Source organism: Pseudorca crassidens, chromosome 2 (genome assembly GCF_039906515.1).
Source record: "Pseudorca crassidens isolate mPseCra1 chromosome 2, mPseCra1.hap1, whole genome shotgun sequence".
Taxonomy (NCBI): Eukaryota; Metazoa; Chordata; class Mammalia; order Artiodactyla; family Delphinidae; genus Pseudorca; species Pseudorca crassidens.
In genome coordinates this window covers 44,060,638-44,078,054 of record NC_090297.1, presented here as the reverse complement: position 1 = coordinate 44,078,054, position 17,417 = coordinate 44,060,638, and the positions used below count along the sequence as shown (strand labels likewise).

Here is a 17,417-nt window from a genome sequence, read left to right as displayed (position 1 = left end):
GACAGGGGTTTGATCCCTGGTCCAGGATGATTCCACATGCTGTGGAGCAACTAAGCCCGTGTGCCACAACTACAGAGCCTGCGTTCCAGAGCCCACGCACCACAACTACTGAAGCCTATGCTCTACAACAAGAGAAGCCACCGCAATGAGAAGCCCGCACACTGCAACAAAGAGTAGCCCCCGCTCGCCGCAACTAGAGGTAGCCCGCACACAGCAACGAAGACCTAACACAGGCAAAAATAAATAAATTTTTTTTAAAAATGTAAGCAATATAAAAAATTATTAATGAAATACTTTATATTCTATTTTTCATATTAAGTCTTCAAAATCTGATGTGTACTTCATACTTACAGCACATCTCAATTTGTACTAGCCACATTTTAAGGATTCAATAACCACATAGAGCTAGTGGCTACTGTATTAGACGACACTCTGTCAAACACTCCATTAAAAGGCAGAAACTGACAAAGTCGATAAAAAACAATACACTACTGCCTACAAGAGACACACCTTAAATAGACAAATAAATAAGTAAATAAATAAATAAATAACCCAAATATGTCGAAAGCATCGGATAGAAAAAGATATATCATGTAAACAGTAAGCATAAGAAGGCTGGCATGCTATGTTAGTCAGATAAAAGACACTTCTAGACAAAGAATGTAACCAGAGATAAAGCAGAATGTTTCATAATGAAAAAAAACACAACTCATCAGGAAGACATAACAATTATAAATAAGAGAGCCTCAAAATAAATGAAGCAAAAATTGACAGAAATAAAGAAAGAAATAGTTCCACAATTGTAGTAGGAGATTCTAACACCCCTCTCTCAGCAAGTGATACAGCAAGTCAAATAAATTAGTAGAGACACAGGTCTTAAAAATTCTATCAATCACCTTGATTTAATTAACATATATAGAACACTACATCTAACAACCACAGAATCTGCATTATTTTTCAAGTGCATAAGTTCACCAATATATACCATATGCTGAGCCATAAAGTAAATTTCAATTCATTTAAAAGGATCAAAATCAAACAAAGCGTAATCTCTGACTACAGCAAAATTATAATAGACAGCAATAACAATAAGATACCTAGGAAAATTCCAAATACCTGGATATTACACAGCGCACTTCTAAATAATTACAGGTCAAAGACAAAATTAGACATTAAAGGGAATTTTTAATATTTTGAAATAAATGACAATGAATATATCAAAATCTGTGGAATGCAGCTAAAATACTGCTTAGAAGAAAACGTATAGCTTTACATACTTACACTAGAAAAGGAGAAATATCTAAAATAAATGATCTGAGGATCTATCATAAGAAACTTAAAGCAAAGCAAAACCAAACAAAAAAAAGTAAACCCAAAGTAAGTTAAAGGAAGTAAATAATAAAGAGCAGAGATCAGTGAAATGGAGGGGGAAAAAAAGACAGTAACAAAGGCAAAAGCTGATTCTTTGTAAAGCTCAACAAAATTGACAAACTTCTAGCTAGACAGATGAAGAAAAAAAGGAGAAAGAACAAAACCCATCAATATCAGGAATTAAAAAAAAAAGGTTATCACCATAGATTCTATAGACATTAAAAGGATACTAAGAGAATACTTTGAACAACTTCAGTGAAGAAATTTGGCTACTTAAATAAAACTGACAATTTTCTTGAAAAATATCTTACCAAAATTAATAGGTACAGGAAGAAACAAAAATTATAGATCAGACCTTCAAGATGGCAGAGGAGTAAGATGTGGAGATCACCTTCCTCCCCACAAATACATCAGAAATACATCTACATGTGGAACAACTCCTACAGAACACCTACTGAACACTGGCAGAAGACCTCAGAATTCCCAAAAGGCAAGAAACTCCCCATGTACCTGGGTAGGGCAAAAAAAAAAAAGGAAAAACAGACACAAAAGAATGGGGACGGGACCTGCACCTTTGGGAGGGAGCTGTGAGAGAGGAAAGGTTTCCACACACCAGGAAGCCCCTTCGTGGGCGGAGAGTGAGGGTGGCGGAGCGGGGAAGCTTCGGAGCCACAGAGGAGAGCGCAGCAACAGGGGTGCGGAGGGCAAAGCGGAGAGATTCCCACACAGAGGATCGCTGCTGACCAGCACTCACCAGCCCGAGAGGCTGGTCTGCTCACCGGCTGGGACGGGTTGGGGCTGGGAGCTGAGGCTCAGGCTTCGGAGGTCAGACCCCAGGGAGAGGACTGGGGTTGGCTGTGTGAACACAGCCTGAAGGGGGCTAGTGCGCCACAGCTAGCCGGGAGGGAGTCCAGGAAAAAGTCTGGAACTGGCTAAGAGGCAAGAGACCATTGTTCCAGGGTGCACGAGGAGAGGGGATTCAGAGCACCACCTAAACGAGCTCCAGAAACAGGCACGAGCCACGACTATCAGTGTGGACACAAGAAACGGGCATGAAATGCTAAGGCTGCTGCTGCAGCCACCAAGAAGCCTGTGTGCAAGCACAGGTCACTATCCACACCTCCCTCCCAGGAGCCTGTGCAGCTCGCCACTGCCAGGGTCCTGGGATCCAGGGACAACTTCCTCAGGAGAACACATGGCGCACCTCAGGCTGTTGCAACATCATGGTGGCCTCTGCCGCCACAGGCTCGCCCCACATTCCGTACGCTTCCCTCCCACAAGCCTGAGTGAGCCAGAGCCCCCTGATGAGCTGCTACTTCAACCTCGTTGTCATGTCTGGGCAGGGAACAGACGTCCTCAGGCAACCTACATGCAGAGGTGGGGCCAAATCCAAAGCCGAACCCCAGGAGCTGTGTGAACAAAGAAGACAAAGGGAAATTTCTCCCAGCAGCCTCAGGAGGAGCAGATTAAATCTTCACAATCAACTTGATGTACCCTGCATCTCTGGAATACCTGAATAGACAAGGAATCATCCCAAAATTGAGTTGGTGGACTTTGGGAGCAACTGTAGACTTGGGGTTTGCTTTCTGCATCTAATTTGTTTCTGGCTTTATGTTTATCTTAGTTTAGTATTTAGAGTTCATTATCATTGGTAGATTTTTTAATTGATTTTGTTGCTCTCTTCCTTTTTGTTATATATATACATTTTTTTTCCTCTTTCTCTTTTTGTGAGGGTGTATGTGTATGCTTCTCTGTGTGATTTTGTCTATATAGCTTTGATTTTACCATTTGTCCTAGGGTTCTGTCTGTCCGTTTTTTGTGTGTTTTTTCTCTGTTTATTGTTTTTTTAGTATAGGTTTTAGTGCTTGTTATCATTGGTGGATTTGTTTTTTGGTTTGGTTGCTCTCTTCTTTCTTTCTTTTATTTTTAAAACTCTTTAACTTTTTATCTTTAATAAGTTTTTTATTGTAAAAACTTTATTTTATTTTATTTTTTTCTTTCTCTCTTTCTTTATTCTCACTTTTCTTCTGAGCCGTGTGGCTGACAGGGTCTTGGTGCTCCACCCGGGTCTCAGGCCTGTACCTCTGAGGTGGGAGAGCTAAGTTCAGGACACTGGTCCACCAGAGACCTCCTGGCTCCACGTAATATCAAATGGCGAAAGCTCTCCCAGAGATCACCATCTCAACACTAAGACCCAGCTCCACTCAACGACGAGCAAGCTACAGTGCTGGACACCCTAAGCCAAACAACTAGCAAGACAGGAACACAACCCCACCCATTAGCAGAGAGGCTGCCTAAAATCTTAATAAGGTCACAGACATCCCAAAACACACCACGGAATAGAGTCCTGAGCATCAGAAAGACAATATCCAGCTGCATCCACCAGAACACAGGCACCAGCCCCCTCCACCAGGAAGCCTACACAAGCCACTGAACCAACCTTACCCACTGGGGGCAGACACCAAAAACAATGGGAACTATGAACCTGCAGCCTGCAAAAAGGAGACCCCAAACACAGTAAGTTAAGCAAAATGAGAAGACAGAGAAACACACAGCAGATGGAGCAAGGTAAAAACCCACCAGACCAAACAAATGAAGAGGAAATAGGTAGTCTACCTGAAAAAGAATGCAGAATAATGACAGTAAAGATGATCCAAAATCTTGGAACTAGAATGGAGAAAATACAAGAATCGTTTAACAAGAACCTAGAAGAACTAAAGAGCAAATGAACAATGATGAACAACACAATAAATGAAATTTAAAATTCTCTAGAAGGAATCAATAGCAGAATAACTGAGGCAGAAGAATGGATAAGTGACCTGGAAGAAAAAATAGTGGAAATAACTATCACAGAGCAGAATAAAGAAAAAAGAATGAAAAGAATTGAGGACAGTCTCAGAGATCTCTGGGACAACATTAAACACACAAACATTTGAATAATACGGGTCTCAGAAGAAGAAGAGAGAAAGAAAGGGACTGAGAAAATATTTGAAGAGATTATAGTAGAAAACTTCCCTAATATGGGAAAGGAAATAATCAAGTCCAGGAAGCGCAAAGAGTCCCATACAGGATAAATCCAAGGAGAAACACGCCAAGTCACATATTAATCAAACTATCAAAAGTTAAATACAAAGAAAAAATATTAAAAGCAGCAAAGGAAAAACAACAAATAACATACAAGGAAATCCCCATAAGGTTAACAGCTGATCTTTCAGCAGAAACTCTGCAAGCCAGAAGGGAGTGGCAGGACATATTTAAAGTGTTGAAAGGGAAAAACCTACAACCAAGATTACTCTACCCAGCAAGGATCTCATGCAGATTTGACAGAGAAATTAAAAACTTTACAGACAAGAAAAAGCTAAGAGAATTCAGCACCACCAAACCAGCTTTACAACAAATGCCAAAGGAACTTCTCTAGGCAGGAAACACAAGAGAAGGAAAGACCTACAATAACAAACCCAAAACAATCAAGAATATGGTAATAGGAACATACATATTGATAACTACCTTAAATGTAAATGGATTAAATGCTCCAACCAAAAGACACAGACTGGCTGAATGGATACAAAAACAAGACCCATATGTATGCTGTCTACAAGAGACCCACTTCAGACCTAGGGATACATACAGACTAAAAGTGAAGGGATGGAAAAAGATATTCCATTCAAATGGAAATCAAAAGAACGCTGGAGTAGCAATTCCCATATCAGACAAAATAGACTTTAAAATAAAGACTATTATAAGAGACAAAGAAGGACACTACATAATGATGAAGGGATCAATCCAAGAAGAAGATATAACAATTGTAAGTATTTATGTACCCAACATAGGAGCACCTCAATAGATAGGCAAATGCTAACAGCCCATAAAAGGGGAAATCGACAGTAACACAATCACAGTAGGGGACTTTAACACCCCACTTTCACCAATGGACAGATCATCCAAAATGAAAATAAATGAGGAAACACAAGCTTTAAATGACACATTAAACAAGTTGGACTTAATTGATATTTATAGGACATTCCATCCAAAAATAACAGAATACCCTTTCTTCTCAAGTGCTCATGGAACATTATCCAGGATAGATCATATCTTGGGTAACAAATCAAGCCTTGGTAAATTTAAGAGAACTGAAATCGTATCAAGTATCTTTTCCGACCACAACGCTATGAGACTAGATATCAATTACAGGAAAAAATATGTAAAAAATACAAACACATGGAGGCTAAACAATACACTACTAAATAACCAAGAGCTCACTGGAGAAATCAAAGAGGAAATCAAAAATACCTAGAGACAATGAAAACACGATGACCCAAAACCTATGGGATGCAGCAAAAGCAGTTCTAAGAGGGAAGTTTATAGCAATATCATCCTACCTCAAGAAACAAGAAACATCTCAAATAAACAACCTAACCTTACATCTAAAGCAATCAGAGAAAGAGGAACAAAAAACTGCCAAAGTTAGCAGAAGGAAAGAAATCATAAAGATCAGATCACAAATAAATGAAAAAGAAATGAAGGAAACGGTAGCAAAGATCAATAAAACTAAAAACTGGTTCTTTGAAGATAAACAAAATTGATAAGCCATTAGCCAGACTCATCAGGAAAAAAGGGAGAAGACTCAAATCAATAAAATTAGAAATGAAAAAGAATTAACAGCTGACACTGCAGAAATACAAAGGATCATGAGAGATTACTACAAGCAACTATATGCCAATAAAATGGACAACCACGAAGAAATGGACATATACTTAGTAAAGCACAACCTTCCGAGACTGAACCAGGAACAAATAGAAAATAAAAACAGGCCAATCACAAGCACTGAAATTGAAACTGTGATTAAAAACCTTCCAACAAACAAAAGCCCAGGACCAGATGGCTTCACAGGCGAATTCTACCAAACATTTAGAGAAGAGCTAACACCTATCCTTCTCAAACTCTTCCAAAATATAACAGAGGGAGGAACACTCCCAAACTCATTCTACGAGGTCACCATCACCCTGATACCAAAATCAGAAAAAGCTGTCACAAAGAAAGAAAACTATAGGCCAATATCACTGATGAATATAGATGCAAAAATCCTCAACAAAATACTAGCAAACAGAATCCAACAGCACATTAAAGGGATCATACACCATGATCAAGTTGGGTTTATCCCAGGAATGCAAGGATTCTTCAATACACACATATCAAACAGTGTGAAAAACCATATTAACAAATTGAACAAAAAACAACATGATCATCTCAATAGATGCAGAAAAAGGTTTCGACAAAATTCAACACCCATTTATGATTAAAACCCTCCAGAAAGTAGGCATAGAGGGAACTTAACTCAACATAATAAAGGCCATATATGACAGACCCACAGCCAACATCATTCTCAATGGTGAAAAACTGAAACCATTTCCTCTAAGATCAGGAACAAGACCAGGTTGTGCACTCTCACCACTATTATTCAACATAGTTTGGGAAGTTTTAGCCACAGCAATCAGAGAAGAAAAAGAAATAACAGGAATCGAAATCAGAAAAGAAGAAGTAAAGCTGTCACTGTTTGCAGATGACATGACACTATACATAGAGAACCGTAAAGATGCTACCAGAAAACTACAAGAGCTAATCAATGAATTTGGTAGAGTAGCAGGATACAAAATTAATGCACAGAAATCTCTTGCATTCCTATACACTAATGATGAAAAATCTGAAAGAGAAATTAAGGAAATATTCCCATTTACCATTGCAACAAAAAGAATAAAATACCTAGGAATAAACCTACTTAAGGAGACAAAAGACCTGTATCCAGAAATCTGTAAGACTGATGAAAGAAATTAAAGATGATACAAACAGATGGAGAGATATACCATGTTCTTGGATTGGAAGAATCAACATTGTGAAAATGACTATATTACCCCAAGCAATCTACACATTCAATGCAATCCCTATCAAACTACCAATGGCATTTTTCAAAGAACTAAAACAAAAAATTTCACAATTTGTGTGGAAACACAAAAGACCCCGAATAGCCAAAACAATCTTGAGAAAGAAAAATGGAGCTGGAGCAATCAGGCTCCTAGACTACAGACTATACTACAAAGCCACAGTAATCAAGACAGTATGGTACTGGAACAAAAATAGAAAATACAGAACAATGGAACAGTATAGAAAGCCCAGAGATAAACCTACGCACATATGGTCACCTTATTTTTGATAAAAGAAGCAAGAATATACAATGGAGAAAAGACAGCCTGTTCAATAAGTGGTGCTGGGAAAACTGGACAGCTACATGCAAAAGACTGAAATTAGAACACTCCCTAACACCATACACAAAAATAAACTCAAAATGGATTAAAGACCTAAATGTAAGGCCAGACACTATCAAACTCTTAGAGGAAAACATAGGCAAAACACTCTATGACATAAATCACAGCAAGATCCTTTTTGACCCACCTCCTAAAGAACGGGAAATAAAAACAAAAATAAATGGGACCTAATGAAACTTAAAAGCTTTTGCACAGCAAAGGAAACCAGAAACAAGACAAAAAGACAACCCTCAGAACAGGAGAAAATATTTGCAAATGAAGCAACTGACAAAGGATTAATCTCTAAAATATATAAACAGCTCATGCAGTTCAATCTCAAAAATACAAACAACCCAATCCAAAAATGGGCAGAAGACCTAAACAGACATTTCTCCAAAGATGATATACAGATTGCCAATAAACACATGAAAGGATGCTCAACATCACTAATCATTAGAGAAATGCAAATCAAAACTACAATGAGGTATCACCTCACACCAGTCAGAATGGCAATCATCAAAGAATCTAGAAACAATAAATGCTGGAGAGGGTGTGGAGAAAAGGGAACACTCTTGCACTGTTGGTGGGAATGTAAATTGATACAGCCACTGTGGAGAACAGTACCAACGTCCCTTAAAAAACTAAAAATAGAACTACCATACGACCCATCAATCACACTACTGGGCATATACCCTGAGAAAACCATAATTCAAAAAGAGTCATGTACCACAATGTTCATTGCAGCTCTATTTACAATAGCCAGGACATGGAAGCAACCTAAGTGTCCATCGACAGATGAATGGATAAAGAAGATGTGGCACATATATACAATGGAATATTACTCAGCTATAAAAAGAAATGAAATTGAATTATTTGTAGTGAGGTGGATGGACCCAGAGTCTGTCATACAGAATGAAGTAAGTCAGGAGAAAAATAAATACTGTATGTTAACACATATATATGGAATATAAAAAAAAAATGTTCTGAAGAACCTAGGGGCAAGACAGGAATAAAGGTGCAGATGTAGAGAATGGACTTGAGGACACGGGGAGAGGGAAGTGTAAGCTGGGACAAAGTGAGAGAGTGGCATGGACATATATACACTACCAAATGTAAAATAGATAGCTAGTGGGAAGCAGCCACATAGCACAGGGAGATCAGCTCAGTGTTTTGTGACCACCTAGAGGGGTGGGATAGGGAGGGTGGGAGGGAGATGCAAGAGGGAGTAGATATGGGGATATATGTATATGTATAGCTGAATCACTTTTTTATAAAGCAGAAACTAACACACCACTGTAAAGCAATTATACTCCTACAAAGATGTTAAAAAATAAGTACATAAATAAAATTATAAATAGGCCTATATCTATTAAGAAATTTTAATTTATTGAAAACATCCCCCCCAAAGAAAACTTTAATCTACTTGATTATACTGGTAATGAAACAGTCAAGGAAGAACTAACACTAATCTTACAGAAACTACTTCAGCAAATAGAGAATGAGTGACCACTGCTCAATTTATTTTATGAGACTGGAATAAAACAACTTGGAAAAAAAGAAAACTACAGACAAATATCCTTCATGAATATATAAACAAATTTCATTAACAAAATGCTAGCAAATTGATTCTAACAATATATTAAAAGGTAGGATTAATCCCAGAAATATAAGATTAGATTAACACTCAAAATTAATGTAATTCACCATGTGAAAAGAATAAAGGACAAAATCCACATAGATCATTTTAATAGATGCAGAAGAATTTTTTGAAAATTCAACACCCCTTGATGACAAAACAACAACAAAATAAAAAACCTCAGCAGGCTAAGAATAGTAAGGAACTTTCTCAACATGATAAATGGTATCAACAAAAAACCTATAGCTAACATTATATATAATGGTAAAATATTAAAGTGCATCCCCTGAGATCATGAATAAGGTAATGATGCCCACTTTCACCTCTTCTATTCAGTATGGTACTAGAGCTCACAGTCATTGCAGTAAGGTAAGAAAAAATAAAAAGATCAGAAAGGAAGACAAAAAACTGTTGTTGGCAAATGGCATGATTGTTTATATGAAAAATCACTCATAATCTGCAAAATAACAACTAGAACAAATGAATTTAGCAAAGTTACGGTTTCCAAGCTTTTTTTAATCAATTGTATTCTTATATACTATCAGCAAACATTGGAAAATGAAGTTTAAAAAAAAAAAATTATGCCAAAACCCATAAAATACCAAGGAATAAACCTAACAAAAGACACCTAAGGGCTATACTGAAAACTACAAACATTCTAATAGAAGTTAAAGGAGAGCTAAACAAATGGAAACATATACACATCTAATGGACTGGAAGATTCAACATTGTTAAGATGACAATTCTCTCTAAATCAATCTACAGACTCAATGAAAATTCCAGCAAGCTTTTTATTTTGTAGAAATTGACAAACTAATTCTAATATGTACATGGAGATGCAAAGGACCTAAAATAACCAAAATGATTTTTAAAATGAACAAAATTGGAGAACTTATCCTATCTGATATAGTATAGTATAGTAGAGTGTAGTAGAATAAACACAGTAGCCAAACTAACTTGGTATTGGTGAAAAGGTAGACATGTAGATCATTGGAATAGAACAGAGAATCCAAAAACGGACCCTCACATATATGGGCAATTTTTGACAAAGGTGCCAAGGCAATTCAATGGGGAGAGAAAAGTCCTTCCAATAAAAGGTGCTGAATATGTGTATGGGGAAAAAAAGAGTAATATCAACCTCTACCTTACACCAAACATAAAAATTGACTCAAAATAGATCATGTACTTAAATGTAAAATCTAAAACTACAGAACTCCTAGAATAAAAATAGAAGAAAATCTTTATAACCTTGCAGTAGGCAAGTTTCTTGGAATGTAAAAGGCCTGAACCATTAAAAAAATTGATAAGAAAATATGTAATTGATAATCAAAAATTTTTTAATTTGTCCTTCAAAAGACACTATTAATAAAACAAAAAGGTAAGCCACAGACTGGGAGAAAACATTCACAGCCCACATATATCAGACAAATTACTTGTATCCAGAATATACCTTTATATAAATTTTACAACACAATAAAGACAAGTAACCCAATAATCAAAGGGCAAAAGGTCTGAACAGACACTTCACAAAAGATATATGAATGACCAACAAGCACAAGAAAAGATGCTCAACATCACTAGTCATGAGGGATATGCATAATAAAACTAAAATAAAACACCACTATATACTCTTTTGAATGGCTGAAATTTAAAAACTGACCACATCAAGTGTTGATGAGAATGTGAAACAACTGAAATCTCACATACTGCTAGTAGTAATGGAAAATGGTACAACCACTTTAAAAACAAAAAGAAAAAAAAAAATCCTCCAGATCCCACCAACTAGTCTTTCCATTTTCCTTTCTTCAGGTCTTTATTCAAACAGTTTGAAATAGCTGGAATTACATATGTGATTTTTTTTATCCTTTTTTTTTTTTACTTAACAGTGCATTACAAGTACCCCTGATTTACATAAAACAAATTATTTGTATACTCTGTCATCTCATTTGGTACTGTCCAAGACTACATGTTCTAGAAGTCCAAGATCAGGATAGCTTCCATTCGCTTTGCACAGTGTGGCAGAGTCAACATGGAGGGAAAGGCAATTAGTGAATTGTTTTGTTTTATGATGAAAGTGAAATGTTCTCAGTGACATGTAGTAAGTTAATCTGCATCTCATCAAAGATATTACCTTCTGGACAGAGTCCCAGTGCCTCATAAGTAAGAAGTTCATTGGTGGAAAAGCAATCATGAAGTTCTATTACATCAATATCACTTGGTCTCAAGCCAGATTTCTCATAGCACTTTCTGGCAGCTTCTTTACTCATATCAAAGCCAACCTAAAACCAAAACCATATATAAATAAATTAAGGGCATCAAAACTGGGACTTTTATATAAGGCTTATAAGAGATTAATATGTATAACCTTAACAGTTGAGAACTGACCATAAATATTGAAATCTCAGTTAATTCTGTATTACACAGAAAGTCCAAATAAAAGAATATCCAGGAGGGAGAATGAACATACACATTACATTTTGTCCTATAAAAAGGACTTACAATTCCTCATGCCATATCCTGTGCAAAGTTACAAAAACTCTATCAAACCACAATATATAGTTGTGGTAGATAGGTTGAAGAGATTTATCAAGAGATCATTATGATTCAGATACACTGAAAAATATGGGTGAATTTCTATATGAAAATAAACAATCTTCTTTTAGAAGATCATATAGGATTCAAACCATTTTTCCAATATTCATGCTATTAACACCCCTTTGGTCTCAGATAATAACATGCAAACTCACCTCTTTTCCAAGGAATAAAACTGTGATGTGATGGAAAATGTACTACAATCAGAAAACCTGAGTATAAGTTTCACCTCTGCCACACCCTAGCTTGTGTGATCTTGGGCAAGTTACAGAAACATTTTAAAATTCAAAGCATTGTTGTAAAATCATTTTGTAAACTCTAACATAAACCATATGCTTATTTATATATGTGTGTGTACATAATGCAATTTTTATATGTGTATATATGTATGCATCTTCAAATATTCAACTAACTCAGGTCAGAATTCTTATCTTTTTTACTTCCTCCATTTTGTACTCAATCTTCAATCAGTGATTTTTAAAGTGCAAAAAAGTTCCTGAAAATATCTTTGTTTTTCCCTTAACTCTGTAAGACTGGAGTTCTGGGCATATTTAGGCAACTCAAAATTTTTAAAAACAGCACACTAGTTAGTTAAAAGTGCATGCATATGTTCTTATCAGTTATTTTCCCTTAACAGATTCTTAAGGATGGATTATAATATTAAATTTTCTAGACCAATTTTTTTCAAGCAAATAACGTTCAGAGCTGATGACATGATGTCACCTTGAAATTTTGAAAAAGAAATCCCTTGACTGATTAATAAAACAGAATCTCAGACGCACCATTTTAATAATGCTTTTTTCTTCAAACGTGCTTGGCATATCAGTCACCATCTCTTGAGCCAAAATTTCCACAGCTTTGGATTTCAGGCCGTGCTTCTGTACAAACGCTTCACTAGCCAAAATTGCCGCTGCAGCACCATCTGAAGTGGGACTAAGAGGAGGTGAAAATAGTTATTTATACCTGGTTCACCTCGGTCTTAGGATTTCAGTCTAGGAGTTCTTTCAGTGTGGAAAGGCTGGGTGTATGCTTGCTGGTCACTGGACTGTCTTTGTAATATCTGCAGTTAAAAATTATACATGCTTCACACCTGAAGACTGAACTTCTAACAAGAATTTAAATGCTATCAGTCACTGCTTGGTCTCTAAAGGTCTCTCCCAAAAAGTTCTTATTGCAAAGAATCCCAGATTTGCCTCTGCAAATACATAAGGTATTTTCTGGTGACTTCTGAGGAGTCCACAAGGTTATTCCTGAGCTAATAAAGATTCTACTATAGGCCTAACTAGCTCCAACTTTGCTATCTCCCAAATAATCAGTCTTGGAATCCTTTTGGAAACTGGGAAAGGATGGAACAGGAGATACCAGAAAGCCCATGGTTTGGTTAAGACTCTTGAGATCTCCTCAAAATAGACCTTTTCCTCAGAGCAGCTGTGAAGGAAGGCAGCAGACACAAGAAGCCTTCTGTGAGTTGAGCTGTACTTTAAAAATGGGCAGACACTCATACTGCTACAGATAAAAATGGACGTCACTTGTTCACTTGCATCCCAGACAGTAACTCCAGGACACATCCAGGTGAGAGTTAGGCACAGGTAGGAGCTATGCAATACTAACTCAGTCTTCCAGGAGACAGATATTGTCAAGCAATTTTCAAGACAGAGTTACTATCATTATTAGAGCTTTGATTTTTTTTCTTGTTTTACCTTTACTCGTAGTTAGTATGATTGAGTAAAATTTCCTACAGTAGAAATACACAGCAGAGAAAACAAAATGGTCAAGGGAAAAACCTTTGGACTCCACTGGCCTCCCAAGCCACATTTAAATGAATAAATACTATTAAAACAGAGTAGCTGGAAGTCATGAGAAAAGGAAGTAAAATATATAATTTTCCAAGAGAAAAGACAATCTGTGTCTAGACAGGAATAGGAAGCAAGGGTGCTCACTCCAGGGTAAGGACTATACTTGGTAGGAGTTCTATAAAAGCAGATATAGATATAGATATACCCAGATACAGAGCCTACAGTCTACCCAAGGGATGGGGGGGCGGGGTGGGGAGAAGGCACAGTACTTCTATTAAATATTAAAATGTGTTTTTCTTACCAACATTGTAAGATAGTCAAAAACTCAAAAATTTTTTGAGATGCCATCACTTCATCTAAACTGTACTCCTTTTGGAACTGGGAATACCTAAATATAAAATAAGTAGTTACAGAATGTGAGGTAGCAATCACAATTTTTGTTGAAGATGTTCTGGTCCAGAAGTTAAAGAGAGAATAACACACAAATACTCTTTTCACAAACGAAAGATAGGCTTTCAATAAACCATTTCAATCTACAATAAATAAGTCATTTGAATTGAATTATTAAAATTCCTAACTCCAAAATATCATGTTGTATAAAAAACTTTTGTCTAATTTTTGTCCTGGGTTCCTGGCATGGAGATTCTAAAACCCTTGGAATTTCCTGAGTAATAGAAGTGTCTTTGTTATGCTAATTAGGTGACTTGTGGTGGTCCCCTTGTTAGCTGGGGGATAAGGGAGGGATGAGCCAGGGGTCTGGTCACCAGAAAGATCAACCATGCGAATACAAGATTGGGACTATTGAACCAGTTTGACCCCTAGGGAGAAGAGGGGGACCTAGAGATCTAGTGGCCAATGATTTAATTGAATATGCCTGTATAATGAAGCCCCAATAAAAACTTTAGAAACTGAAGCTTGGTGAAGCCACCTGGTTGCCGAGTACCTTCACAGGAGAGTGTTATGCCCTGACTCCATGGGAAGAGGGCATGGAAGCTCTGCACTAGGAACCTTCCCAGTCATTATCCTATGTGCCTCTTCATTTGGCTGTTCCTCAGTAAGTACAGTACTTTCCTGAGTTCTGTGAGTCATTCTAGTGAATTATCAAACATGAGAGGATCATGGGAACCACTGAATTTATAGCCAGTTGGTCAGAAGTGCAGGTGGCCTGGGGATCCTACTTCATCTGGCATCTAAAGTGAGAGCAGTCTTGTGAAGTCTTAATTCATAGAGTCTGCATTAACTCTGGGTGGCAGGTACCAGAATTAAATTGCAGTACACGCAGTTGGTGTCAAACCAGTTGCAGGTTAAAATAAAATACCTTTTTTTTTCCTGAAGAATTACAAAAATATTAGTTCCTTAAAAGCAAAATTAAATGACTTGCAATTCAGCCAACTTTTGTGGTGATAATATTATACAACTACATTTAATGAAAGCTAATGGCATTCTTAAATAAATGTATAAAACCTATAATAAAATATCTGCATTCTTCAAAACACATTTCCTTTCTCATCACTGCCAAGAAGAAACTTATTTTCATCCCCTTTGGTGCCTCTAACAATATAATCAGATGGTTTTAGAAATTGCTCTGGAAAGACAGCAGCACAAATAGATACAATAAGGGAGTTTCTAAAAGCAAACTTCAACTGGTATGGAAATTAAGCAATTCCAGTGTTTAGAAATCAAGCCCATGTAACTGAGATCTGCATACTACTGTCTGCACCTTTGCTTCTGAAGCTAACTTTGACCATCACCAACTTTCAAAAACATGCTTTATTTAAGCCAGATCCTGTACTAGACAGTGGGGACATGGACATAGTCCCTACCCTCAAGGAACTCAGTCTGAATCCACAGCAATAAATACACCATTCTAGTATGATAAATGCCATGACAGAAATGTTATACAGGGTGCCATGGGACCAACAGGATACACATCAAACCCAGATACCAAAGGGGGCTTCCTCTCTGAGATTAGGCATATAAGAGGAAATAGGAGGTAGAGAATTCCTGGCAAAAGGGTCAGCACATGCAAAGCCTCTTGAGGTGAAACAGTTTATTGAAGCTAGAGCGTGACATCTGGGAAGGAATATGGAGGCAAGATGAAGAAGAGGGGGCAGGAGACATGAACAAGGATCAGATCATGAAAGGCCAGTATACGGTGTTTACATTATACTGAAAACAATTAGGAACTACTAAAGGATATTAAGCTGGGAGTGACATGACCAGATTTGTATTTCAGCAAGAAAGCTGTGGTATGGAAAAGGGACACTAAAAAGGCATTACCAAAAGCAAGTAAACCAACTAAGAGATTGAGGCAATAATTAAGGCAAGAAATGATAAGGGCCTAAAATAGGGAATTGGAAGTAAAAGATGGAGAGAAGCGGGACTTCCCTGGAGGTCCAGTGGTTAAGACTCCATGCTTCCAATGCAGGGGGCGTGGGTTCAATCCCTGGTCAGGGAACTAAGATCCCACATGCCGTGCGGTGCAGCCAAAAAATAAAATTAAAAAAAAAAAAAGATGGAAAGAAGTAATGAATTCAAGAGATAGTAAGGAGGGAGAGTTATAGACACAGGTCTGAAGGCTCAAGTGGCAGAAGCTATCCCTAATCTTATACTACTGATCACAGATTCTCACTGCCTTTAGGTATTCTTATAATCTATGAGGAAGCACTTGAGAAGGTTCTTAACTCAATCTTCCTAGAAATATGTAACAGGTTATCTCTAATGACTGGTCAGCAAACACAGCATTATCTTTCTTCACTAGTCAAGCAAAACCTAGTGTAAGAAGTTAGCATCTGAAATTTGAGCCAAACCTAGAAGGCTATTCTTGGTTGTTTCAGTGAGTTTTAAATGATGAAGCTGACATTCAGAAATAACATTTGCCGGGCTTCCCTGGTGGCGCAGTGGTTGGGAATTCGCCTGCCGATGCAGGGGACGCGGGTTCGTGCCCCGGTCCAGGAAGATCCCACATGCCGCGGAGCGACTAGGCCCGTGAGCCATGGCCGCTGAGCCTGCGGGTCTGAAGCCTGCACGTCCGGAGCCTGTGCTCCGCAACGGGATAGGCCACAACAGTGAGAGGCCCGCGTACCGCAAAAAAAAAAGAAAAAAAGAAAGAAGTAACATTTGCCTATTCAACATAATTGAGAACTTATAATACATAGCAGAAGATCCATGAGGACAAGGAATTTACCCATCTTGTTCACTGCTATATCACTAGTAGCTTTACCAGCGTCTTGCACATAGTAGGCTACTGAATACATAATAGCTGAGTGAATGAAAATCCTTTAGAAGAATGCTGTAATGAGTGGATAAATGAGTACCTGGTTAGGCAGGGAGTTAAGTAAAAGAAAGACTTGGAAGTTTTGCTTCTCTGGGGAAGGTCAAGAGCTGCTCTTTGGAGCCTCAAAGCCAGGAAACTGCATACTGTCAACTCCTCAATATGTTGGTACAGTTCCTTACTAGTTTCAGGAAATCACAAGGATGTTTAATGGTCCTCCAAGTTCTAAGGACAAAGAAATCAGCTCTAGACCATATTTATGGGCTTAAGACTGCTTATCCTAACTACTATTCAGTAACAGCAAAGTTCTATTGAGCATATACTATGTTCCAATACCCTACTAGGTACTGAAGATATAAAGATGAGACATAATCTCTGCTCAAGGATCATCATCATCAGAGGAGAAAGATTTATAAATAAGTATGATACAGTGTGATATGTTTTAACAG

General features: G+C 37.5%; 1 protein-coding gene across 3 annotated transcripts in view; it reads right to left on the bottom strand.

The window, feature by feature from the left end:
- The window catches only part of SCP2 (sterol carrier protein 2), a 164,345-nt gene that overhangs the window by 83,742 nt on the left and 63,186 nt on the right, over nt 1–17,417 (bottom strand). For all 3 annotated transcript variants that reach the window (XM_067726165.1, XM_067726166.1, XM_067726168.1), the window contains 3 exons: nt 13,996–14,082; nt 12,681–12,831; nt 11,438–11,585 (listed from right to left, as the gene is read on the bottom strand). In XM_067726165.1, the coding sequence (XP_067582266.1) occupies nt 11,438–11,585; nt 12,681–12,831; nt 13,996–14,082 (386 nt within the window). The remainder of the gene's footprint in view (nt 1–11,437; nt 11,586–12,680; nt 12,832–13,995; nt 14,083–17,417) is intronic.